The 25,189-nt window shown below is 34.7% G+C and overlaps 5 protein-coding genes across 6 annotated transcripts in view; 3 read left to right on the forward strand and 2 right to left on the reverse strand.

The window, feature by feature from the left end:
• LOAG_04180 (AGC/RSK/MSK protein kinase) overlaps positions 1-5,376 on the forward strand; it is a 5,916-nt gene extending 540 nt beyond the window's left edge. The window contains exons 2-14 of the mRNA XM_020446526.1: positions 257-475; positions 575-690; positions 882-989; positions 1,213-1,400; positions 1,512-1,725; positions 1,901-1,993; positions 2,237-2,409; positions 2,597-2,781; positions 3,282-3,418; positions 3,687-3,890; positions 4,291-4,441; positions 4,651-4,788; positions 4,918-5,376. Of these exons, the coding sequence (XP_020303146.1) occupies positions 257-475; positions 575-690; positions 882-989; positions 1,213-1,400; positions 1,512-1,725; positions 1,901-1,993; positions 2,237-2,409; positions 2,597-2,781; positions 3,282-3,418; positions 3,687-3,890; positions 4,291-4,441; positions 4,651-4,788; positions 4,918-5,234 (2,243 nt within the window). The 3' untranslated portion in view covers positions 5,235-5,376. The remainder of the gene's footprint in view (positions 1-256; positions 476-574; positions 691-881; positions 990-1,212; positions 1,401-1,511; positions 1,726-1,900; positions 1,994-2,236; positions 2,410-2,596; positions 2,782-3,281; positions 3,419-3,686; positions 3,891-4,290; positions 4,442-4,650; positions 4,789-4,917) is intronic.
• Positions 5,377-7,340: 1,964 nt separating this feature from the next.
• LOAG_04181 (maf-like protein) lies at positions 7,341-8,915 on the reverse strand (the record flags this gene model as incomplete). Its single annotated transcript, XM_020446527.1, has 4 exons — positions 7,341-7,473; positions 8,120-8,229; positions 8,578-8,697; positions 8,829-8,915. 4 exons carry the CDS (start codon positions 8,913-8,915, stop codon positions 7,341-7,343), a joined length of 450 nt encoding a protein of 149 aa, XP_020303147.1.
• Positions 8,916-9,024: 109 nt separating this feature from the next.
• LOAG_04182 lies at positions 9,025-12,002 on the forward strand. 2 transcript variants are annotated; one of them, XM_020446528.1, is made up of 8 exons: positions 9,025-9,048; positions 9,422-9,512; positions 9,821-9,999; positions 10,183-10,284; positions 10,470-10,695; positions 10,792-10,956; positions 11,102-11,260; positions 11,461-12,002. In XM_020446528.1, exons 2-8 carry the CDS (start codon positions 9,447-9,449, stop codon positions 11,563-11,565), a joined length of 1,002 nt encoding a protein of 333 aa, XP_020303148.1. In that variant the 5' UTR covers positions 9,025-9,048; positions 9,422-9,446; the 3' UTR covers positions 11,566-12,002. The 2 variants fall into 2 exon arrangements, with proteins under 2 accessions (XP_020303148.1, XP_003139767.2); XM_003139719.2 differs by lacking the exons at positions 9,025-9,048; positions 9,422-9,512 and having other exon boundaries at positions 9,716-9,999.
• Positions 12,003-13,090: 1,088 nt separating this feature from the next.
• On the reverse strand, positions 13,091-16,040 carry LOAG_04183 (cytochrome C1 family protein; the record flags this gene model as incomplete). The annotated part of the gene is made up of 6 exons (XM_020446529.1): positions 15,796-16,040; positions 15,218-15,378; positions 14,696-14,850; positions 14,336-14,529; positions 13,912-14,106; positions 13,091-13,225 (listed from the first exon to the last, which is right to left on the reverse strand). Exons 1-6 carry the CDS (start codon positions 15,826-15,828, stop codon positions 13,091-13,093), a joined length of 873 nt encoding a protein of 290 aa, XP_020303149.1. The 5' UTR covers positions 15,829-16,040.
• Positions 16,041-19,103: 3,063 nt separating this feature from the next.
• Positions 19,104-19,432, forward strand: LOAG_17156 (hypothetical protein; the record flags this gene model as incomplete). Its single annotated transcript, XM_020449815.1, has 2 exons — positions 19,104-19,156; positions 19,315-19,432. The coding sequence occupies 2 exons, from the start codon at positions 19,104-19,106 to the stop codon at positions 19,430-19,432; spliced, it is 171 nt and encodes a 56-aa protein (XP_020306613.1).
• Between the last annotated feature and the right edge of the window lie 5,757 nt (positions 19,433-25,189).

Here is a 25,189-nt window from a genome sequence, read left to right on the forward strand (position 1 = left end):
AATAGAATACATTTGAGAGTATATGTTCATTATTTTGTAACATCTTTTTTACATTAATTAGCATACAAATTATACTAATTATGAATTAAATTAAAGAAAAAAAGAAAAAAAAAAAGGTTAAACATAATATTGATAATACTTAGCCTGTTTCGGTGTTTTATTTTATTTAGGAAGGACTTGTTAGAATTCGACAAAGTTTATTCCATATCTATTGTTGTTAGAAACTTTTTTTACATTCTTAGAGTTTCTTTTATAGCTTATGGAAAAGTATTTTTGACACGGAAAGTTGGAGGACGTGATCATGGAGCAATCTATGCGATGAAGGTGTTGCGTAAAAGTCGTGTTATCACAAAAGCAAAAACACTGCAGCACACATTATCCGAACGTCATGTACTGGAACGCCTCAAAGGGTTGCCATTCTTGGTTGAAATGATTTATGCATTCCAGTCCGATTCCAAACTGCACATTGTTATGGGTAGTATTTAAAGTTTCTCACAAGTATGTAGTCTAAATCCTTGAGAGCATTATGCAGGATAAAGAAATATTGGCAATTATTAGTTTCTTTATATTGCAGAGTTCATCAAAGGTGGCGAATTATTTACGCATTTATGCAATAAAGGATCATTTGATATACAGTCAGCGAAGTTCTACATAGCAGAATTGGTGGTTGCCATTGATAGCGTTCACAAGGTGAATATGGTTTTTTATTACTTCTGGTACCTATCAGAAAATATTTACGATTTGCAATTTTTAATGGAGTTTTCAAGTTTCTAGTTCGTATTCCTTAATCTCCCATAATTTTTTAACAGATAATATCAGAATTACGGTGAGATTCGAGCTCAGAATAAATGAATGTTATAATGAATTAGCTTTGTTTTCAGCGAAAAGTTGTGTATCGAGACTTGAAACTGGAAAATGTTCTCTTGGATGAAAATGGACATATCAAATTAACAGATTTTGGGCTAAGCAAGGAACTGAAAGACAATGAGGTAAACAGACATAAAAATGAAATTTTGAAGTTTTTTTCTGGTAACTGTCTTGGAAATTTTTCCACTGATGTCTTCCATTGATTCTGTGTGAATGCAAAGAAATTCCTAGTAATCAGAATGTGATGGAATCAGTCGACTTAACATTAATTATTTCTTATCGAATGGTAGTCGATTTTGATGAACGCGTTTAATGTTACTTAAATATTGTTGAAATTTGGTTTAGTTACACAGGGCAAATTCGTACTGTGGCACCATAGAATACATGGCACCGGAAGTAGTGGAACGGACGGCAGAAGGGTATGATGAAACAGTAGATTGGTGGAGCCTAGGTGTTATTGCATTTGAATTATTGACAGGATGTTCACCCTTCACAGTTGATGGGCATTCAAATACAAGCAGAGATATTGCAAGGTAAGATTTTCTTAATTGACAGCTCTGGAAGTGTAGTTGCACGTAAAGTTTGCTCCCGAAAAATAATGCAAATACTGTCGAGTTACGAATAACTGTATCATTCCTTTCCAGACGAATCCTCACGAAACCTGTCCCATTTCCAAGAAATTTTAATAAATTCGCTTTGGATTTCATTAATCGTTTGTTGGAAAAATCAGCTTGGCGACGTTTGGGCAGAAATGGTGTTGATGAAATCAAGAATCATCTTTTCCTTGCCGACATTGACTGGCATCAGTGTGAAAAGCATGAGCTGGAACCACCAATTATACCGAAAATTTCAAACGACGTGAGCTTCTCTTTCTGGATTTCACGGTATGTGGTATTATGGTCGAGTAATTAGCATCCTGGCTTTAGCTTCTCGATTTCATAAAGGGAGAACTTTTTATTACTATACACCAACTGTCTTAGGTTGCATAATATTTTCCCGGAAAATTTGATACATTTATGAATTGGAATTGCAGATGGATGTAACGAATTTTGCTCCTGAGTTCACAAATCAGATGCCAGTCTATTCACCAGCTGATACTCCATTTGATACGCGCAATCTTTTCCGGGTTTTTTTTTCTAATGTAGAAATATATTTCTGATATAGAATATGTAGATATATACAGAAATTCTAATATATAAAAGATTTCTTTCTGATGTAGAAAATTATGGATTTCTAAATAAAATTTCTGATTTTCTGATAAATGGATGCAAATTCCGCAATATGGGATAAATTATCGTATAAATAGATTACGAAATGGTCACAGTTAAATTTTCACTCTTCAACTGTCTCGTATGGTGTAGTGTTTCAGGGCTACTCGTTTGTGTCGCCATCGGTAATGTTCGCTAATAATAACGTAATTGGTGAGGAATGTCTGGCGGAGGATTTCAGGACCCTGGTTTCGGTTTCCCCTTTCTTCTCTAAGTATAAGTTGGATCGCTCAGAAAGCGGTCTTCTTGGAAAAGGGTCATTTTCGATTTGCAGGTAAAAACTGGAATTTATTTTTAGGAAGAACATGCTAAAATTTACACTTATTCACTAACATTAGGTTCCAGAAAATTTGCGCTACTTTTGCAGGTAACAGTAAGCGTTCTTCGTGTACAGCGTGCTTTGCATGACAGGAATATTTTGAAAAAAAAAGGAAAAGTGATAAAAGTAAATTTTTATTCAGGAAATGCGAAAGGTTATCGGATGGAGTTTCATTTGCTGTGAAAATAGTTTCTCAGCGCTTTCAAGCTCAGGCAAGTCGAGAAGCTAGCATCCTGAATTTAGTTAGTGGACATCCGAACATTGTTCGCCTCATTGATGTTCAGTCGGACAGTCTACACATTTATTTGATAATGGAATTACTTGAGGGTATGGTTACAGTTTTTTGTGTAATATTTACCAAACTGTTTTGCAAATCTTGCATTTTTCAAACAAAAACTGTTTGGTACAAATTTTGTCTGAAGATACTGCCCAATATCTGCATCAAGATGGTCACTTTGTTTATTTTAAAATTTCCTATTCGTATGCTAGCTACAACAATATGATATCCTAAGCCGAAACGAATAAAATATCCCTTTCATACTTCATATTTCTCCTGGAGAAATGTAAGATTCAAGAAGATGTTCTAGTAGGTGGTGACTCTACTGGAAGGTCGAATCAGATCTTATCCTAGCTAGAAATTCATGTGTAACTGGATTTAAAATTCATGCATACTTGTAAGTTATAACAAAGATCTAAAAAATTTTAGATTTTTCTTACAGTTTAAAGCTGAATTGAAAGTTAACATTTGTATAGCAGTTGTGCAGCTCCTCATGATACAACATTCCTTCTTCGGGAATGATTTCCTTTCTTATATTTCCTTTTTATAGGTGGAGAGTTGCTCACTAGAATTAAGAAGATGGAAACATTTACAGAGGCTCAGGCTGGTAGGATAATGAAACAGCTCGTATCGGCGGTCGCATATCTTCATTTCAGAAACATCGTGCATCGTGATTTGAAGCCGGAGGTATCAACTTTGGTAATGGAAAATGTAACTTTCTGCATTGCAAATGGGTCAATTAGCATTTTTCTTATAGTTCAAATTTGAATGCATTCTCAATGATTTTGTCATTAGTTAAAATGAAATTTTGCTGAATAAAAGAGATTCAGAATTTCTCCCCATTTTTGTTTGATTTTCGCATAGTTTGGTTTATTGGAATGCTTATGCTTAGCACTCTCCGGCTATACATAACTTTGTGGAATTTCAATAATTTTGTGACTATAGTTCTTTTCAGAATATTCTTTTTGAAAGCAGTGAACCGCAGGCAAAACTGCGTCTGATCGATTTTGGGTTTGCCCGTCTTCTGCCATCAGGAACAGAAAATTTGATGACTCCTTGTTTCACCTTGCACTATGCAGCACCAGAAGTCCTGGAGAGCGATGACCAGTTACCACAGTATAATGAACAATGTGATCTTTGGAGTCTTGGAGTTATTTTGGTAAGATAATATGAATTGTTCAGCTGTTGTTTGTCAAGTGCTAAAAATTTTTAGTTCATTAAGTGTCATAATGGATAACCATTATCTAATGTATAATGGAGAACAACCTTGTTTTAGATACCAAGATATCATTTTGTTTTTCTGTATATCTTTCATAATATGAAAATATTTATATTGATACATGCGATATTGGAGAAATTTTTTTCTTCATCTAAGTGGTCACTAACCTGAAAATAATTCATTGGCCAAATTGGTATTTGTATAAGGTAGTCCCAAGAAAGCAAGTTTTTTTTGCAGTATTCTATGGATTTACTATAAAATTTCGTTGGAAGTACGGTAGAATATCATTCTGTCCCACATGACGGTATATTTAAATATATTTGAAGTTATAAAAACTTAGTTCACGATGCTGAGTGGCAATGTACCTTTCCATGCACGTAGCAAATACGAATCAGCGACCGATATTATGAGGCGGATTCGGAATGCTGAATTCTCGTTTGATGCATCCCAATGGCGAGATATCAGTACAGAAGCAAAGACTTTAATTGCTTGTTAGTTTCGATAATTTTCATATAGTAACAAACATGGGGCTAATGTGCTTAATTTCTGTTTGCAAATCTTACGTACAGATTAACGATGCGCAATAAAATTACTCTAGGATTTACTCTTTGGGGAGAAGTGTGCAATTAAAAGTTAGTTTTTTTTTTTCCTGGTAAGCACCGATTACTGCTGTTCTGATCCTCAGAATTATTTCTTCAAGTGTTGTTAACTGTTGATCCAACGAAGCGTTTATCTTTGGACGAACTACAGTGCCATCCATGGTTGTTAAGTGCTGCTGCGCAAAATGAAACACCGCTTCAGACACCGACAACACTGTTAAAGTCTCAATTACATACCGGTTCGTTCATGACTTTTTTTTTCACGAATGGCGTCAAATGTGGTCGAAAAGAAAGTGGCGAGCGTATAAAAACCTTTTTCTAAATATCGGTCACAATGAAGTGCGATTTGTGAAATATGAATTTTTCAGAGGAAACATTTAATGAAACTATGAATGCATTTCTGAATGCTAACCGTGAAGGATTTCACTTAATGGAAGTTGCTGCAGCTCCACTGCTTGTGAAAAGACGTGGCATGAAGCGAAAGAGCTTCCGTTCACGTGAGCCTTCTCCCGAATTTGAATCGACAACAAATAAAAAAGCTACGGTCATTGGCCCGCTTGAAACAGTACCAGAAGTCGCATCACCCCAACTTTCACGTCCGTCACTACTGTTCATGCAGTCATCATCCATGGATTACAGGAACTCGAAGTCCCCCATACTTCGAGATACTGGAGACTTGACATAGTTTCTCGATCTAGAATTTAAATCAATTAGAAATTATCTATACATAATGCAGCTGGTGCATTACTTATCAAAATAGCATGTTTAGCATTCATTAATAATTCCTTGGGAAAATGATATGAAAGTCATGAATTGTATTATTTATTGGAAAGTAGATGAAAATGACAGCTTGCAACGTGGGTCTTAAATTTTGAAGTTCAAATAGTGGACTTCATTTGGAACTGCATTTATTCTTTAACATGTAATGGAATTTCGTAATTTGTTTCCTCTTGTTTTCCTTTATATCGATACATCGATAAATATTTTGGACTGCTTACACTTTACTGTTGTTTCTTTTCTTGTCAAAAATCGTTAATATGTTGTATTATATATCAAGTTCTTTTTTTTTTGAAATATCTGATTGATTTGACATTTGTTATATGGTCCTGAGGAAATTGTATATGCCTACTACTTAAAACAGATTTACGTTTTAAAAAACTCAAAATCAATCAGATATTTAGAAAAAAACTCTCTGGTAATTTTATTCCAGTGGATAGAATCTTTATCCTTCTAATGTACTTATATTTTTCAATTGTGGCCAGTGTGATAGTTACGGTCCTAGAATTTCTGTGATTACGTGGCTATATTCTTTTATTTTTTTCGCAGTTTTGTTGTTTGTTCTCTTTCTCCTGTTCTTTCTCTTTTCATTATTAGTCCACTTATTTATAAGTACATATCTCATCTGTTTTATTCCAACTTTGCCATCAACTTCGCAATTCATAGAAAAAAGATGGTAAGGTAAGCTTCCCATCAAACGTTGATTTTTTGATTTCTTTTACAGATCCACACAGTTGCAAAATGTTCATCTTCGATGTTTTGCATGAGCTATTACAATTCTTGGGTCTTGGAATTTTATACGAACCTTCAAGTTCTACGAATCATTGTTATTTTTCTTCGGATTAAGGGTATGGAGGAAATAAGCAAAAGAAAAATGTCTTTATTTTCCTTTTTCAGGATTGTTTTCCTTTTTTTCCCGATTATTCCCATCTTGATTCTTCATCTGAATGCTTTCTTAAAGTTTCTTAAATGTGGAGTATTATTCGAGTAAGTGACTGGTAAACATAAATTATTCCAGTCCCAATAATTTTTTTTAAAAAACGAAACAAATTCCGTTTTTTCTCGGCACTTGTGATCACAATTATACTCTTTTGTCATATGCGGACTTGTGTTGGTAAGGAAAGAATGTGTGTACTATGTCGAACAAAGTCGTGCTTTAACTATACTCATTTTTCTGTGGAATGTGAATATGTGAGGAGTTTTATAAAAAATTGTGAAAAGAAAGTATTGTTCTTATATCTTCTTTCGAGAGTAATATGCCTTGTTGATATACATTCTATCGCTAAGTATTCATTAAAATGTAATTACATCCATCACATTCATTTAAGGGAGAAATTCTTGGAAGTTTCAATTAATATTTATTTAAAGTCATGTTTTCAAACAGTAAATAAATGTGTTTTGTTAGATGACTGAGACACGGTATTAAAAACCGAAAGTACCGAAAGTAACGACAGGAAAAAAATGAATTACAATGAGGATGATATGATTGTAAGAACATATAAAAATGGAGCAACTGGGATATTTCTACATTTTGGCCATTTTAGAGCAGTTGAATTAGTTATAGGGGAAAGTATTTGGAAGTGGTGACGTTTACTTTAAAGCTAAGAGGGGAATTACGGCTGGAAATGGGAATAGAGTAATGTACTTGTTGTAAATATGCCCAAGCTTCTCATCCTCTTACATAGCATTTCAAAATGGAAGCACCTTTCTCTTTTATTTTAATCCGATATTTATTGATTTTAAAGTTGGACAAAAGTATCATTCCATGTTTTTTTTTTACAAAGGATGTTTAAATAAGACAGCACATCACTATGTTTGTGTCACATCACTTTAACATTACTATGTTGTGCAGGCACATTCTCTCAATTATGTTTCTTGATGGGTCAGTAACATGCATTTCTAAAGTTCTCCAAGAAAAATGAATCGTTAATCCTCATCTTCCATACGCTTTTTGCTTTTAGGATATTTGTGATATAAAAGTTGGCTTACAATTTGACAATAATATTTGATCACTTCAGATCACCCTTTTCCAGGGAACTCTCATTAATCGATTTATTGGTGATCCAACAGCATTATAATAGCAACCATCAATCTTTTCGACAAATATCCCTCCACAGGCTTGAATACCATAAGAACCGGCCCGACCACTGGAAAACATCAGGATTTAAAGATTTCTACAGCAAGGACCTTTTACTGTTGCATATGTGGGACGGTTTTTGTATAAGTAGAAATAAAGGAAGAGGAAAAGAAATGAATCAGAAAGAGAATAATGCGTGGAATTTTGTTTAGCGTAAAATGTGCTTACAATGTTCGCCAGAAGCAACATATCCTTCGATAACAGTTTCTGGATTTGACAGAATTTGACAGTTGTTCGCTCCGCGAATTATTCACACTTCTGACTGTTGTCTACGATTGTAACACCAGTATAAACTTCATGCACATTCCCGTTTAGTTTGGAGAAGATAGAATATTGCGAGGGACCGAATCTATCATGACAGCGGGAAACTTCTAATGATGACTCATATAGTATTGAGAGTGGAATTTATTTTTCATAATTAATTAATCCGAAGGCCTTCTTGTCAAATTTAATCAGAAATTATTCGTTCACTGCGGGAAATATAGAGTGCACAGAAATAGCTAAGTAAATAAATGAATGAATAGAAGAAATGATGACAAATTCTTTAAATAATTATGGTGAGAAAGGCATGAACAGAAACGATACTTGACATTGCATTAGTAGAACATTTTTATCCTAATTCGGGTAAATTTAGAATAAATACATTTCAGGAATACCTCTGAAGGGTGGCTCGGGCATCCTGTTCATCAACCGGCTTGCCGATAATATCGTTGTCAAACAGGACTACCGTGACACAACCAATAATCACATCGTAATCTTTGGTATCCTAAAAATCGGTATATGAAATTCAACTAAGCGAGAGTTAAGCCATGAGAATCCGGATAGACAACAGTAACTTCTCAATTTTTACTTCAGCCTTAACATACGTTGACTTATCTTTACCAAATTTATTGTCAGTTTCGTTACAATAACAGAAATGGACCAACTAATAATTGAGCAAGTTTTGTAATTCTCTTTTTGTTTCATATTGAAGTCAAATTTCTGGAACAGCGAGAGGGAAAACTTTCCTATCTTTATTAAAGTTTCTAAAACGTGTGATTTTAGGAAAATAATAGAAAATCCAGTTAAAATTTCGAAAGTATTATATGTCGAGATAGCTGACAAAAGATGCAACCATAAGTTTTGCAATCGTCGCTGCCTTGATATGTGCTATCTCACGTACGAATTCATCAATGACTAGGTCTTTGTTCAGGTTTTCATCGTAATTCGATATTCGCACTGTAGGTTGCATCCCCTAAATTAAATTGATTTAGCTTAAAAAAAATAGAACATTTTTTAAACTATTTAAAAGTATTGCTTTAAAAGCCTGCTAAATTGTCGACTTAAAATTTCCTTTTTTCAATTTTAGGGAGCTTCAAACCATACGATTTGTTCAAGCAGTGTCAAACGTTCCTTGGAACCACTAGCAAGACCAACTCGAAGCGAAGCAATGGACGGTGGCACCAGTGCCATTGATCTGGCTTTACGTCGAATCCTTCTACTGTCCAAAATGTTTACCAACTCGTGGGGCAAGCCTGAAATATTAGGACGGTTTGTCCCTGTGCTGTGAATAAATTTGCGCGAAATAGGTCACATGAGCGAACAGGCTAGAATTGAAGCTTACCTACTAAACTAATTTTATTTTGAAGAGCTACGAGACTCCATCACTCTTATTTTCATATTCTTTAGTTATTACTTCTTAACGCTAAATAAAGTAAATTACCTACAATTGAATTAAGAGTAGTTTAAACTGAACGATTTGACGCTAATAAGAGTGGTTCTCCTTCAGATTTAATAGAGTTTTCACTGACGCATGGTCACGTTTCCCTTCAAATAATTTTTTATATGAATTATCGTTGCACTCAAATTTCAATAAATAATGATTACTCAAGGATGTTTCAGTCTACGACTCTAAAAGTTGAAGTTCGATTCTAGGTGAAGTTTTTTCTTTTATTGATTGGATTATACTGCAATTTCAGATCTCTTAAATTTCGTAGAGATGTGATGTCGAAAGCCTATATCATGGAAATTGTAGAGCGTTCAAATCCAACCATGGTTATTACCAAAGAAGTATCTTTTTAATTCCTGAGATCTTAATTTTAAATTGCAATCTCATTTAATCCCGTACCTCTCAATGCATATTTGAACTATAACAGTTTAAAGCCCTAGCATAATTCTCCATTTCGATATAATATTAGTATATTGTTTCTAAAGCATGGTTTTCCATTTTGATATTAGTATATTGTTTCGAAATGTAAAATCATGCTAAGTGTGTTCTGGGAAGTCTGTTTTAAATCTAGCATGAGGGTTAGGAGCGGATATAACAGCGAATACTACGTAACATGCGGCTCGAGAAACTTAGAATTTAATTTGAATAGGAAGCTATGAGAAACGGTAATCACTATGCGGAAGGTTACTTCCATAGTCCGTTAGCATTTATTTTTCCTGATTTGTTGCCTGGTAATGTTGGGCAAGCTACATGGCGTGGAAAATTCTCGAAAGTAAAACATGCTTTGGTAATTCATCTTGCTGGTACTGGAGATCACACTTATTTCAGGTTTGACTTAACTCTTGATTTTTTTAAAATTACATGAGATGATTTGAAGATTGACAGCAGCAAACGGGAAGTAGAGCATATCTGAAATGATAGGACAGTGGAATTCGAATGAATCTTCCGCAAATTTATGAATAACATCTAATAAGAATTTCAGTCATTTCACGCCCCATCAATTTCATTTAGACGTGAATTCGGCTTCGCGAATGACTTGATGAAAAATAACATAAGCTCAATTTTGCTACAGAACCCATTCTACGGATCCAGAAAACCACGGGATCAATTCAGGTATTTATCAAAGGATTTTCATAGATACTGCGGGGATCGAAACTTTATACATTGTTTTTAAAGAGATAGGAAAGCTGGACTTGTGATTTTTTAATTGCTTTACCGACTTATGATAGATTATGGTTTCTAGCATACTTTTATGACATACATAAATGACAGTATAAACTTAACTTATGGCATTCCAGATCAAGTCTTATTAACGTTTCCGACCTATTTATTATGGGTGGTGCGTTGGTCGCAGAATGTAATTTTTTATTGAAATGGGCAAGAGAGCAAGGCTACTGGCCTGTAGGTTTGGCTGGTGTATCAATGGGTGGTCATATGGCTTGTCTGGCATGTACAAACTCCCCAGAACCTATTGCACTGGTACCTTGTCTTTCATGGACTACAGCTTCAACTGTTTTTGTTCAGGTGATACCTTTCGTGTTTCTCGAATCATTCTTGTTTCAGATTCAGAAATCCCCAATTTCTAAAACACTACCCTTTGAAAATTATTGGGTTTCCTAGGGAACGTTGTCGAAATCAGTTTCCTGGGATGTGCTAACAATGGAACTATTGTCCAAACAGTTTCAAAACGGAATTCGACAAATACCAGAATGTGATTGGCTTGACAGATGCTATGAAATGGGGAAGAAACTGGATGATGACTCACCTTTCAATATTGCGAAATGTGTACGTTTCTTTATTTCCTTCTGTTTATGTTAAATTTATTTCGGGGAGGGTGCACAACCTTTTATATTTCTAGAACTGTTATGTTGCCGACAACTATGTTCTTCCCCACTATCAGTTTAAACCTCAAGATTCTTCCCAACTACAGTTTATGTATGTGTTGATGGAAGAATTCACCAATCTGCGCAATTATCCTGCTCCAAAGGACACCAGACTTGTAAAGAATATCATTGCTGAAAATGATGGCTATGTTATCCGAGCTGGAGTGCCTACAATGCAACAAGTTTGGCCTGGGACAACTGTGGAGGTAAGTGGAAAACTCCATCGATTCCTATTTCATTTGGAGCTTGGATTTTGCTTTTTTTCCTCGAAATTACGGTCAGTAACATCACTTTTATCTAATACTCATTCGAGCCTACTTTGGCCTTTTCGGAATTTCTCCGAACTGGAACTAATTTGATAATGACAGTAGTCACTTTTTCTCCTACAAAATTATTTGATTTGCAGGTAATCAAAGGAATGGGCCACGTAGAGGCATATCTAGCTAGTCACACATTGTTCAGAAGCTGTATCAGAGAAATGCTACGAAAAAATCAGGAACTTTATAGCTGAACTATGACAGGGTTGAAAAAATTTTCTTGAGCCTCCTATTGATAGTACACTCCCATAGGCTACATTCAATTTGTACGTGAGTCATGTATTTAGGTAATGTCATCGAAACCTCTTCACTGATTTTTGCATTTGAATTTTTTGTATGTCTTTTTACTGTTTTCACTAAGGAAAGTTATAATATAGTGCCAAAATATATTTCAACTATGTGAAATAGAATGTTCTTTGACAAGCTAATACAACTGGTCTCCTTCCGAATGCAGCTCGCGGTTTAAATGCTCAATTATTGCTTTTAATTTACGTGTGGGTTCAGCTAAATACATGCCACTGTTTAACAGCAGCAATTAAAAACTACTTGGTACCGTAAAGGTAAATTGCTATTAACATATTAATAAAATAATGGTTAATATTTGTATAAAACACAAAATTATGAAAAGTCCATGTCTAAAAAAATAGATCAAGTCTATTATCTCTAAATTAGTATTTACTGTCCTTCATTCTTTGTTACCAGTTGTAAGGTTAAACAAATGATGCGGATAAACGATTCAATCAGCTGGTTACTGTAATATGAATATCGACCAACACACTACCCAAAATGAAATACGTCACGCATTTTCGCTCTCTTCATTTCTTGAACATTTTAAAATTCAATAAAAAGAACTTTGTTTGGGCCTTCCCCCTCGATGTGTAAATCGCAAACAGTAAATCAAATTAATGTCTCTTTTGAACGATACGTCACAAAATTTAACAGTATCAAATTAGCAATAAGTATATATCTTACTTAAAATACTAACGCAACTACCCTCATCATTAATTATAAAAAAAATGGGGTTCTTAAAAGGTAGACCAGGAAAGCAAATGAAAATGTGAGGGAAGACAGAACACTTGTGCATTCGGATTGCGTATGAGGTGTGAGTAGAAACATCGACGACCAAAAAGAACCTATTATTCAAACTTAGCAATTATGAAAGCAGAATTATGTATACATACATCTAGGAAGACTTAAAAAGCGAAACCTAGGACACTTCTTTTGTCTTACTTATCATCTAATAAATGTTGTCACAGACTTTGGATCCGTGTTAATATTCTCACTAGCCAAACTTTGACTAAAAATTGTAATATAAATATGAAAAAGTTTCGATCGAATACGAGAAATAGTCTAAAAAGGACTAAAGAAGTTCAGAAAGTGAATCAAAAACCAGCCTTGCATATGCGCAAATGCTACAATGATTCACTAAACTGATGATCCACAACGTTTGGAAGCAGAAAGAACTGGTTACAGCAAGTTATGAAAAAATGAAGATGGAAAACATACTAAAATGGAAAGATGACTGTCTAATGTAGAAAATAACATATGCAACAGTTTAGCATTGATTTTTAGCATGCGTCAAGTACACTGAAATCGCTGAAAACTACTGCAGAAAGCCGTTACGCCGTTTCTAGTTTATATAACAATTCGAAATGCAGGCCTTACTCCTTACTCCTATTTATGATGCTGAATTTTGGCATCGATGGGCTGACTGAATGGTTAACTGCTTTTGCTTTTCGGTCTTTCGCGTCCTTTCACTATCTTCCACATACTTTTTCGTCCTTTTATGTATGTCCAAGCATGTCGTTTGCCAAATAACAGCACGAATGTTAGCAATGGCAGGAACAATATCGACTGAAATTATTTTTAAAATTGTTTAATTCAGAATTTATCTGACACGATCGACTTATCTGCTAATAGTATCATATCTGGTGTTTCACGCAGTGCTTTGATTGAATATGTTCTGGCTAATATAGTAGTAAACACTAATGTAACAAGCAGATGTATGTCTGAAGCAATTTATATAACTTAGAAATTCAGAAGCCACTACCCCTTTAATTTGCAAATCATTCGCAATAACCTCTACTCTGAGAGTCAAAATCCTGTGTATTACGCCAAATGCAGAAGCATCCAATTGTAATTAGCCATCTGGAGCTGAATCTCTCCTTTTTTCTCTTATTATGTAGAGAAAGGTCACAAAAAAAAGTCGGACACGCTTGATACGGATATTTGAAAAGATTGCCAACAATCATACGAGGAAAAATTGAAAGCACGGTATATAAATTTATAACCAGCATTTAGTACGCCAATGAAAATGGTTCACTTTCCTTTTGGCATCAATAACAAGAGATAGATACTCTCTACTACGTTTACCTGAACTCTGTTCTGTCGTAAAGACAATGCTGCTTGGATTTTGGGTTTCGAAAAAGGCTACACGAATTAAATGTTTTAGTCATTACGTAAAGAGAGTACCATGTACCATTTTATCTTTAAAACTTTTGGCCTTCCTGCACTGACAATCATTACTTAAACTAAGTTACCTTCAAAAACATTCTCTTCTTTTTCTCATAGAAGGGTTCTGCTGTCCAGCGCATAAATGTGCACACATCTTTCGCTTGCTGACTAGCAGTTGCTAGTGTACCATCTTTGTATTCAATACCACCATCGAACAGCTGCTGTGGCATACTAATGACACCATCAGGAAAATAGGGATTATAGTGCTTTCCTTCATCCAGCTAAAAATGAATTGTGACAATTCATAATTTAGATTTCTTAACACTTCTAGCTGAGATTTAGATTCCAAGTCCAATAATAAAAGTAATTCTGCTAGTTTAATAATAACCCAACAAGAAACACGATGACTGCAAGTAATAAAAATTTCCGCTAAATCAGTTTACATAACTTTCAGTAATGAAACTTCAATGGTTACTGAATTATTTCTGAAGAATCTTCCGAAAGCCAAACCTTCACACCAGCTGGTGTATCGACGTATGAAGTTAATAGTGAGAAAACATAATCTTCAGCACCTTCTCGCGTGAGCAATAACATTGAAAGATCAGGTGGAAAAGCACCACCATTTGCTGCTTTTGCTGCAGCAATATTCGGATAAGGTGATAGCAAATGATCATTTAGATCACCCTGTCGTTCAATTGCATTTCCTGAAATATGTTTGAGCCAACAATCCGGAATATTGAATTATCTGGATACAGATCTGAAATACTCCATAATCTGTACATGTGCATCTCTGCCGATCAAATTTAACTAAAGAAAATTTATGTTTAATGTACAGTCCCCAGAAAACCACAATATAAAAACGTCACATACCAGCTTCGTCAATATCAGGTACGGTAACAGCAGCAGCTTCTGCTTTTGCTTCCTCCTCGGTCATAATATTTCCAACTAAATGACGGTAAGCTATCCATTTCATAGAATGGCAAGCCTTACACACTTGCTTGTATACTTCATAACCACGACGTGCACTGTAAACGAAGTGTTTTATCAAGTGATGTCAATTTATAATCTCGAAAATTTTAATAAAATCAGGAAAAAATGTTTTTCGGAAAAATCTTCCGTAAGCCGTAAGTCCAAATTGTTATATACATAGAGTTCAGAAATTTTTATGCTTCTTAGGAAAACTTTCACATTTAAAAACTGGCCTAACTCATTACTTTTAGCTTTGGTTTCATTACATTAACCCAGTCTTCAGAACTGTGTTCTACTGAATGCTGTTGCAGGTACAGATATTCCAAACTCCAGTGAATTCAACTAACACTTTCCACTTAGTACTTAGAAAACTCGTAAATTAGATAAGGGTTAAGACAGATGAAATGCTGAAAGAAAACATACGAAGCCATATCAATTGTACCAAATACTCGCTTGTGATCCCATGGCAAAGATGCAGGATGTGGGAAATGTTCAAAAGCTTCCACTTTTATTGCATTTTCCAATGCATATAGTAAACCGGTACCAACTATCGATACAGTACCCGCTCCAACAGCTAAGGTACGCTTAAAAGGACACCAATTTTAATTGAATTGACTTATCATTATCTTTCACTAGGCATTCAGGACTTACTGAATAATACTGCTAAAATCGACAATTTGTTTTAAATTCAGAAAAGTATTTAGAAAAGTTCAATACATCAGAAAATAATGAAGAATTTTTATTCCCAAATATTCAGAAAAATGATTGACATAAAATTTTGCACTATTATGAATCCCTTCCTCGAATAGGTATCATTATGCCTTTTATTCATAAGCACTGCTGACTTATTACCAAAAGTATCACTCCTTGTCTGGAACAATATATGTCCCGGCAGCAATGCAACACATATCGGATATGACTGCAACCGGTTATTAGTAAGAAATATAAAAAATACGTCACAATACTACTTACGAAATCATTTTAGATTCATATAAACTTACCCGAAAACAACAGCCGAAAGTACTCCTATGCATCGACGTACTGTTCCTAAAAATAGTAAATTTGAGTCGCACGCAAGAGGTAGTTAACGAACCGACATACCCTAACAACTGATCCTGCCGAAAAGCCAATACTGAAATGCGACGTTCACCTTTTATTCCTCAACAAAATCTTTCTTTATAGTAAATAATTGAAATCACTGCCCTCACGACTTTTAGTTGCATTTTACTCTCAGAATCCAATTAGCAATTCAGAAAAAGTCTACTTGAAACAATTCTGAAATATCGATGAATATATTTTCATCAGCACACATCTCCTTCCTCTTACTTCATCATTTGCTAATATCATTATTCGTAGCTTTCTTCTTATCCTTAATACTATCATTACCTTAGAACGACTAAGTTTGTAGCCTAGAAATCGTACTCTGCTCCGAAATTTATTCTGCCGATTAACTTTTTCGTCTAATTGTCACTACTTGGCTCTTAAAACAGTACCTCGAAGTTACATCATACTTTTTTGCTATTTCTCAAATAACGTAATGTTTCCCAACACTTAAAAAATTAATAGGAACTTATGGATTTCCAAATGTTCCGTGAATTCTGATCAGACCAAGTAGATAAGAATGGAAACCTGTATTCTCAAACAAAACGGCAATGTGTATACAAAAACACTTTATGCATATCATTTGTTATTTTATGCAAGACCGATATCTGTTTGCGATATTATTATAAATATTTAGTAATTCCACCTTTTAAATTGACCATTATATTGCTTTAACTGCTTTCTTGTAGTAGCATCATCAGTGTAAGGATTCTACCCCCCATAACGAGTACAAAGATAATCTTAAACATGAAGGAGCACAGAAGTACGAAAGACACCTCGAACTATATGTTCTTCCTCGTGACACTGATACTGCTGATTCGAGGTACCTAGGTGAATGAATACCGCCCTTTTCTTATTATATTAGATTTCGCGACACTTAAGAAATACACGTATTTACTGCATTTGAAAAGAAATCAAAATCCGAACCGTGCCAGTAACACATGTGTCATTCGTTTAATATGCGACAGTGACATTTGTATATCTGAAATATATGAGCAAGTAAAGGGATCAAGCGATCAAAAAACAGGCATTATACGGATAAGCAGAAGTATATAATATCCAATAAATCAATTTCAGCCAAGTATCATGACGCCTATAACTTTTAACTTCATAGTATATCAATATATTTAACAACACGACAATTACCGGGAGAAAACCTGCACATAAGGTGGATCGTGGAATCTTAATTCTCAAAGTGACACCCAAATGGTTCTTGTGAGATTAGAAAAAAGGAAAAAATTTCAAAAAAAGTGCTAAACTTGGCCTCAGATTCCTTTCTAGCTCTTCCTACCAAAATTTTTGGAGCCGTAAAGAGTTACCCAACAGCAAAGTTATGTCAGAAAAATGCAAAAAAAAAATGCATACAAACTTGAGTGCTAATAAGACACTCCTAGTTAACCATGACCTTAAGGGAGAAAACTCCGCGGAATTAACAACTTTCATCAAAGTCATCCAGACGAAGCGACTAGAAACGTCGAAATTTCGCGACACCGCTATGAAAAGTTCTGATCTCACGTATGCAAAGGAATGCTGTAGATATGATGACAGGGTATTCAGTTTAGTGAGTGATAAAAGAAGTGAATCCTGATTTGTAGCCACAAGCCAGCAGTTTGGATCGGCTGATTTGAAATAGGAAAAGCATAGACTGGACCATAAAAAGTAGAATCACAATATGGGAATAACCCAGCACTCTCGTATTTCCTCAGTAATCGACTCTTTCATTATTTGTTTGCTAATCCTTTGTGTCTTCGTCAAAGGTATCTTCGTTAAAGTTATCGTCGTCAAAGGTATCTTCGTTAAAATTATCGTCGTTAAAGGTATCTTCATTAAAGGTATCTTCGTTAAAGATACTTTCGTTAAAGTACGGAGGATTAGCAAGTAAATAATGGACGAGTCGATTACTGTGGAAATATGGGGATGCTCGGTTATTCCCATATTGTGATTTTACTACTTATGACCTATGCTCTTCCTGTCTTAAATCAGCCGATTCGGATTGCTGGCTAGGCAGTTACAGACCAAGATTCACTTCATCTCTCATTGCCTAATTAGAAGTTAATAGTCTGATGTAATTGATTCATCACTTCTCACTCTCTACCACACATACACACTACTTTCATGAAAGATGGAAAGGTAGTTTGGTGGTCAGTTTCCCATTGGTATTGATTCATAATGGATGACCTCCATTGCGATCAGTTTCCCATCGGTATTGATTCATAATGGATGACCTCTATTGCGATGTAGGAAATCTCACATCGAGGGGTAATATCCACCAAAAACAGAGTGAAGAAACTTGACCACTGTTCAGATTGTTCTAATAGTACCGCTTCATTTAATAAATGGGAAGAAAAACAGATTAAAAATCTGACTTGCATTTTGAAATTAGCGTCATTTTTGTCAATAGTTGTAACTGATACTTTCTTACCATCTCGCTCTCCACGGTTATTTTCTGCAAAAAACTGATCCTGATATGGTATATACTAAAGTGAATGATTCTGGATGTTCTTTTCTTCAACAGTAATGGAGTGCAATGAAAATGTTGTTAAAGGAAGTTGAAAGAACTACGTCCAGCTAAGCTAATAGGAGGCCCAACTATTATTGGCCAGGAATTTATTATTCCAGTTTTGGGGATTTTAGAACCATTCCAAAAGCAAATTTGAATGTGATCACTATTATGAAATGCAATAAGAATTATGATCAAAAAGGGAAAATTAAGAGAAGAATAAGATTGTCACTGATTCATTTTTCCCAACCATTTTTGTTCATATATTAGTTTAAGTTCCTATCATTTCTAAATTTGAACTTTAAGATTAATAATTTAAATTTTATGATGCAATCTTCTCATTTTAATAGCAGTCGTTTTGATAGAAAATATGATCTACTTTTGATGGTCGCTGAAGTTCTGCAACAAACATTTGGGCTCATAGTCTCCTCTTGAAACAGAACAGGAAAAGCCTTCTCCTTTGAAACTTCCGGAATGCGAGGGAACAGAGACAATTTCAGATTTCGCTAATCCCATATGCAGTATGCACGTTTAATTGCTTGAATTTCAAAGAGACTTTAAATACCGATACACCAACAATGACACAGCTCTAGGGTGTCGTAAACGCGTTCGACCTTTGACCTTCCACCTTTCCTGGAGGAGCTTCCTTATCCGTTTCTGGTTCTCTTCGTTTTCTACGCTCTTTCTGTTATTGTTCCCATTGTTGCCATGACAACGGTGCGGATGCGTGCGCGTGCGCTCGTGCTGCGTCTTGGAATTGGGTAAGTTGGGTGAGATGTTTTCAGACTGAGTGTTACTGATATATTTGTTAGTGCTTGTGGGGCGCGTGGGAAAGCTTCAAATACTTTGATCTCTCGAAAATTATTGGTTAAATCCTGTTCCCATTTGTACTGTCTGTTAAAAAAAACGAAATCTTCAGAAGATCCAGCCATAGTACCCGTAGTAAGGGTGAGGGAGGTTTGAATTTCAAGAAATCTCCAAAAGCATGGGATAATTCCGAGGATTTTATAGTAGGTTCGATTCTTTTGGTAGAATAATTTACCCGTACTATTACACTATTTCAAAAAAATCGGCAAGTTGAGCACTAGGCTCTTTTCAAATTCCACGGTATTATCCCCACTAATCTGGTTAACGAATTTTTAACGGACAAGTCTTCCGTTTCTAACGTTTATCAGTTTATTTGCAGCTTTTTGACAAAGTTGATAGATTTGTTCCCTGCACTCATTCACGATTTCCCATTACCTTTTTCTTTTTATCTTCATTACTGGTAGCAAATGGCACATCCCTAAAATGGTACATCCCTAAACATTTTGCGATTTTCAATCGTAAATGATTCCATCATTTAAGAGAAATGCCTTCCGGATAATATTATTTCCTTCGAACTCATACCAACTTCCTTCATGTGAATTGACTTCCCGAAACATCTTAATTTACTAACTTGAAATCTTCTGCAGCGGACTAGAAATTGTCTCCTTACCTATCCTATGAAAATTTACCTTGTTCGGTATCCGTGTGCACTGATAACGGCAAATTTTTGAAATGATTTTGGGATTTGCCGCTCTTGTTTACCTGTCACTTAGTATTTACATAAGCCATCTATAGATGAAATTGTTCCCTTTGTAAGAAGTTGAGGGTGGTAAAAATGTGTTGGGTTATTCGCTGTTTTATATGCGATAGTTCAGTGGATCGTGATCAGGCATGGTTGTTTAAATATGTTTGTTATCAAAATATGTTGATAATCGATTTTTCGAGGACGAAATATTACAACTTGCAGGACTGCATCGAACTCATAAACAGTTGCTTTAAAAACCCCTTAGTTTAAGTTTCGATTCCATTTCAATCGTTAAATTCTCTTGAATAATATGATTAAGAAATAAGGATGGCATCATAATTCATGTAGCCACCAATAAAAAAGTAAAACGCTTAGCCAAAATGCACTCAAGCTTTGTTGAAACTGTAAACGTGTGACGGTCATTTATTCACTGAAAAATGTTTATAATCCTTTCGTTTTTTTTCTTTTTTTAATATTTCGCACACGGGGCCAAAGAGGAAGAGGTAATCAAACAACATAGATCTATTTCATTAATAATTTCGGTAAATGTTTCACCAAGAGTGATGTAATTAGAAGTCAGTCCATCGTGTATGTACATTTCCGTATACTTGGGAAAAATCAGGTGTGAAATTCGTAAAAATCAAGTGCTGGACTAATTTAAAGCTTTCTTCAAGGTGTGTCACGATTTTAATCATTTACAGTCGGATTTATCCACCAGAAGTTTCTTTCTATATCCACCAGAAGTTTCTTTCTATCTTTCCACTAAAATTTTTTGTTTAACCCAAAAAGAGAGAAAATGGGGAAGAGATCATTATAACAATTATTGGTATATTTGATATCTTGTTCATTCTATCGTAGTTTTGCTGCTAGGAAAACAGCATGACTTAATGAAGCAGAGTCTTTGTAAGTTGATCGAACCGAGATAGTTTTTGTCGTGAGCACGTTTCGGTAAGTTAAACCTATTATCCTTACAGCAAAATAGATAAACAGACTCTTCAGGGCTTACTTTTAGTTTGGAGTCACAGAAATTATGCAGTAATTTCCAATAATAACCCATTGGAATTAGACTTTTGGTCCCTGCATTTGAGTTTTTAGCGGGATACGGTATTTGCAAGTTTAAAATTTAAAAAATAATTCAGAACTTCGAAAATTTTATTCTTTCTATGGTTTGTCCTCGTGAAATTTTCAGCATTCACTGGATAAATTTATAATCGTCCCAGAAATTCTGTTGCTTATCTTGACGGATGGGTCATCATGGAGTATCAAAGTAATTGAAAGTTAATTATTTGTTGCTTTTGCTCCTTTTCCCTGCTCATTTCAAAACTTGACGTTTATAAATGGATAATCTCTTTGCTGGTGTGTATTACTATAGCTACCAATGCCGCATATTGTAGTTTATAGAATTGCATTTTAATGTTTAATTGATATGGTGATGACCGAATAATGTGATGCTGTTTTGCTGTTGCTATTTGATGATTACGGTGATGTAAACCACATAAAATTGAAGATCTGATGGAAAATGAAAAGTAGATGACTTAATATTTTAAAAATGCCGCATGCTGCCATGAATGTCTGTAGATGTGTAGAGTTTTTAGAATAGGAAAGCAGGATTAGACATGTAAAGTACTCTTAATTTTCTGTTTTCTCTTAATTTTTTTGCACGCTAATTTTCTGCGTAATTTTTTGGAAAACGGCAAAAAAAAGGCTTGAGAAACGGAGAGAAATCTGTTGTTGAGGACTGGAGCCGCTTTCTTTGACGTGTTAACAGTTTTGGTGAGGAATGAGCTTAGCTTATGTTGAGACTTATATCGTCGTGATTTGAATATTGGATATCAACATTGGCAACATTGGACATCATTTGTTCATTGGCTTTACCTCAGTTGTTATATGAGGAATAGACTTGTAATGTCTGTCGATTTAAACAAAAGTCAGTAATTAAAATGTTTTTACTCTCTGTATTTGAGATATATGCATTGCAACTCACTGTTAATGAACTGATTTACATCGAGAAATAACCAGCTGTAGGTCTCGTTGATCCGCGGTATGGCTTTGAAATTGTGAATGGTAACGTAATTCATGGATGAAGAGAAACTGTTTCATGATCAAAAATTCCTGTCTATGAATTGCTGAGTGAGATGGAGCATAGTTGTAAATAAAGAAAAAGCATGTCACTATGAGACACATCTGCTGGGGAGGAGGGATGAATATACTTTTATCCGAATACTTATTGATGATATTCTCCTTCCAAATACATAATTTTCCGGAGCCTTTCCTCAGGGATTCATCCTTTTCCTTTCTTTCTCTAACTTTCCATATACATTTTGACATAATACTCCACATATACTGCTATTTTCCATGCATTGTCAAATGTCTCAATTTTGAACACTGTCACCTTAACAAGAAAAAGAAGCACTGTGGTACTGAAGTTAAAGAAACGTTCCTTTTCATAACTAACGTGAAACTTTTACTTTATTTATTTAATCTCACTTTTCCAAATCCCGTATTCATCGCTGCATCACATATTGGCATTTAAAGTTAGGGTTTCAATCATGTTCATCTAATGATGGATAACAAACCATATAACTGCATATGCATCAAAAAAAAATATCAAACGATACCCTAACGGGTTACATTCTGATAATTATTTTACTGTTGGTCAAATCACTGCTTCATGAAAAGAATTCATAGTGCACTGAATTTTTACTTATCCGATATATATTTGCACATGGAGATCTGTTTTTCAGAGTGTACCTGTTCGCAATTATGAGTGTACCGAATGTTTGTCAGCGAGTGTTTGTAATGTGAGTTATGTATATCTGTCCAAATATGTCTGCGTTTGTGGTACTGAGTAAACAAAATTGTTTCGTTTCGATCGTGTCATTTCCCTCTATGTAAGGTAGGCGTAGCTTTCTCTATATAGACACGAAGATCTTTCTTTTTGTATGTGCACTGTAGTCGGGGTCAATCGTTAAATGGCAAGATGAGGGCACTCCTTTGCTGACCACTGTTCGATATGGCTACTTCATACCTTCTCATCGTTGATTTCATCATTATGTACTCTGTAGGTCATTACATCAACAACATTGGTTATATTAAGCTTCGGAAGCATTAGGTATTTGGCATCCGTTAAAATATCTTCTAGAAAATCTGTGGGGAATATCGCGAGAGATGGTACAGTGTTTCCATATTTAGGAATAATTCGCTGTAAGTCGAAGTATTGATGAATCGTGGGAAACAAGTACATTTTTTTACATTTCTGAATTCGGTTATTTCTGGTTAACTGTGCAGTTTAATTTCTCATCCTGAAAAGGTCAGAGGATTGTCCTCTTCATTCTGCTATCCATTCTTTCTTTTCTAAAGAAGAGTTGAAACTGGATCGGAAAGTAATTCGCCCGATTTTATTTTATCCATCACATTTTATAGATATTGATTCGTTTTGGTTTTTAGTTTTCGGATTCTTTACCCTGGTTTCAATATATTTGCAACTTTCAACTAGTTACTTGGTCATTTTCCAAATCACTGCATTTTATTTTCTGATTGTTTTCCTTGGTGTTCTAGATTCTTAGTCTGGAAATATTCAGCCCATAAAAGAAACAGCCGCACAAATCGCATACATCCATTATCAGCCCACAAGTATTTTATATTTCTTCTGTTGTCAAAAATTAATTGGAGGTTTCCCACTGGTAATATAAGCAAATTTGTGGACAGAAATTGCAAATTGTCAACAGCTCAAGATCAGATTGTATGACACCTGCTAAGCCATAATACGGATTCTCAAATGTCATAAAAACCACTCGATTTTAATATCTTCGTTTTTTTTTCTTTTTTTTATCTTTGATTTAAGACTCAGATTTCAGGTAGTTGTAAAGCGAAGGGAAGTTCTAGATATTTCCCAATGAAGAAGTTGTTCAGTAAAAAATTTCTTTCACTGCTGTTAGTCATTTTTATTATATAACAGATCACAACAAATATGGAAATGCATCTACCAGAATTTTCAGTATCCTGAAAGATGTTTTGCATGTTGGTAAGCTGCAACAAATGAAGTATGGATTAAAGATTTTTCGACCATTTGTTTTAGATATGTTTTCCGATTTGTTAGGGGACATTTCAGCATACAAAATTCTTCAAAAAGGAACATAGAAATTTCCCTTTCTGAACCGAACCTAACGAAACAGTGTATTCCATTATCTAGTAGCTGTGAGCTGCATGATTTGATATGACCTTTAGCTTATTAGCTCCCTGAATTGGACCTCTCAGTTCTGGTCATTGTTTTTTATAGGTAGTCCTAAGAGTGAATTCGAGTAGCACAAATATTGGGATTACATACATCAAGTGAAGGAAAAATACCGCATGTTTCATCTCTTTATAAAGTTTCTTAACAATTCTTTGAAGATTCCCATTACTGCTTATTTTGAGACTCATTAAAGGGCTAAAAGTTGCAAGTGAGGTTAAGGAATCGATTACTGGTTTTCTCAGATATACTGACAAAACGATTTACTGTGCTCTACCTTGGTTTTGAAGCCATCGTCTTAATTTTCAGTAAGAAATTTCTCAAGTTTTTATTTCTCACCATTTGTTATATTTCGTGACTGATGTGTGTTTGATAGAAAGATGTAATTTTAGATAGGTGTAATCTGCTGCTACCTGATTTGATGTTACATTATTCCATCATACTGAATAACAGTAGAAAGATGATGCGCATTAATGAGAGGAATTAATGGGCTGCAACCATGTGCCCATCACGTGGTTCATTTTGAAAGTGTTGACATGCATTCTAGGCTCTAGGATCTCCTTGACTAATGGAAGGATTGGCTTCCGTCTTTATAATTTTACATTTTTTGTGTTGATTGAATTGTATATGAACTGAGAACAAAAATGAGAGGTCAAGCTTAAAAATAAATCATTTTGGAAAAATAATTAAGAACTTTCTGAACCATGTCAGACAACGGACTAGCAGTTTCTAAAACTAAATCTTATCTTTTATAGTATTCGATTGTTGACGCTCAAAAAAATTTTTATTCTCATCTATGTGATCACTGATTGTAGTTGATTGGGGGTTGATCAGTTTAGAAAGACATGTTGACCAAACCCGTCGAACAGTTTTAAAATGACCGCTCCATTATCCTCGTAAGGTGAAGTGCTGCTTGTACAGGTCTATCCACGTATATATATATATATATATATATATATATATATATATATATATATATATATATATATATATATATATAGTATATATATA

The sequence above is a fragment of the Loa loa genome, assembly GCF_000183805.2.
Source record: "Loa loa unplaced genomic scaffold supercont3.45, whole genome shotgun sequence".
NCBI classification, from domain to species: domain Eukaryota; kingdom Metazoa; phylum Nematoda; class Chromadorea; order Rhabditida; family Onchocercidae; genus Loa; species Loa loa.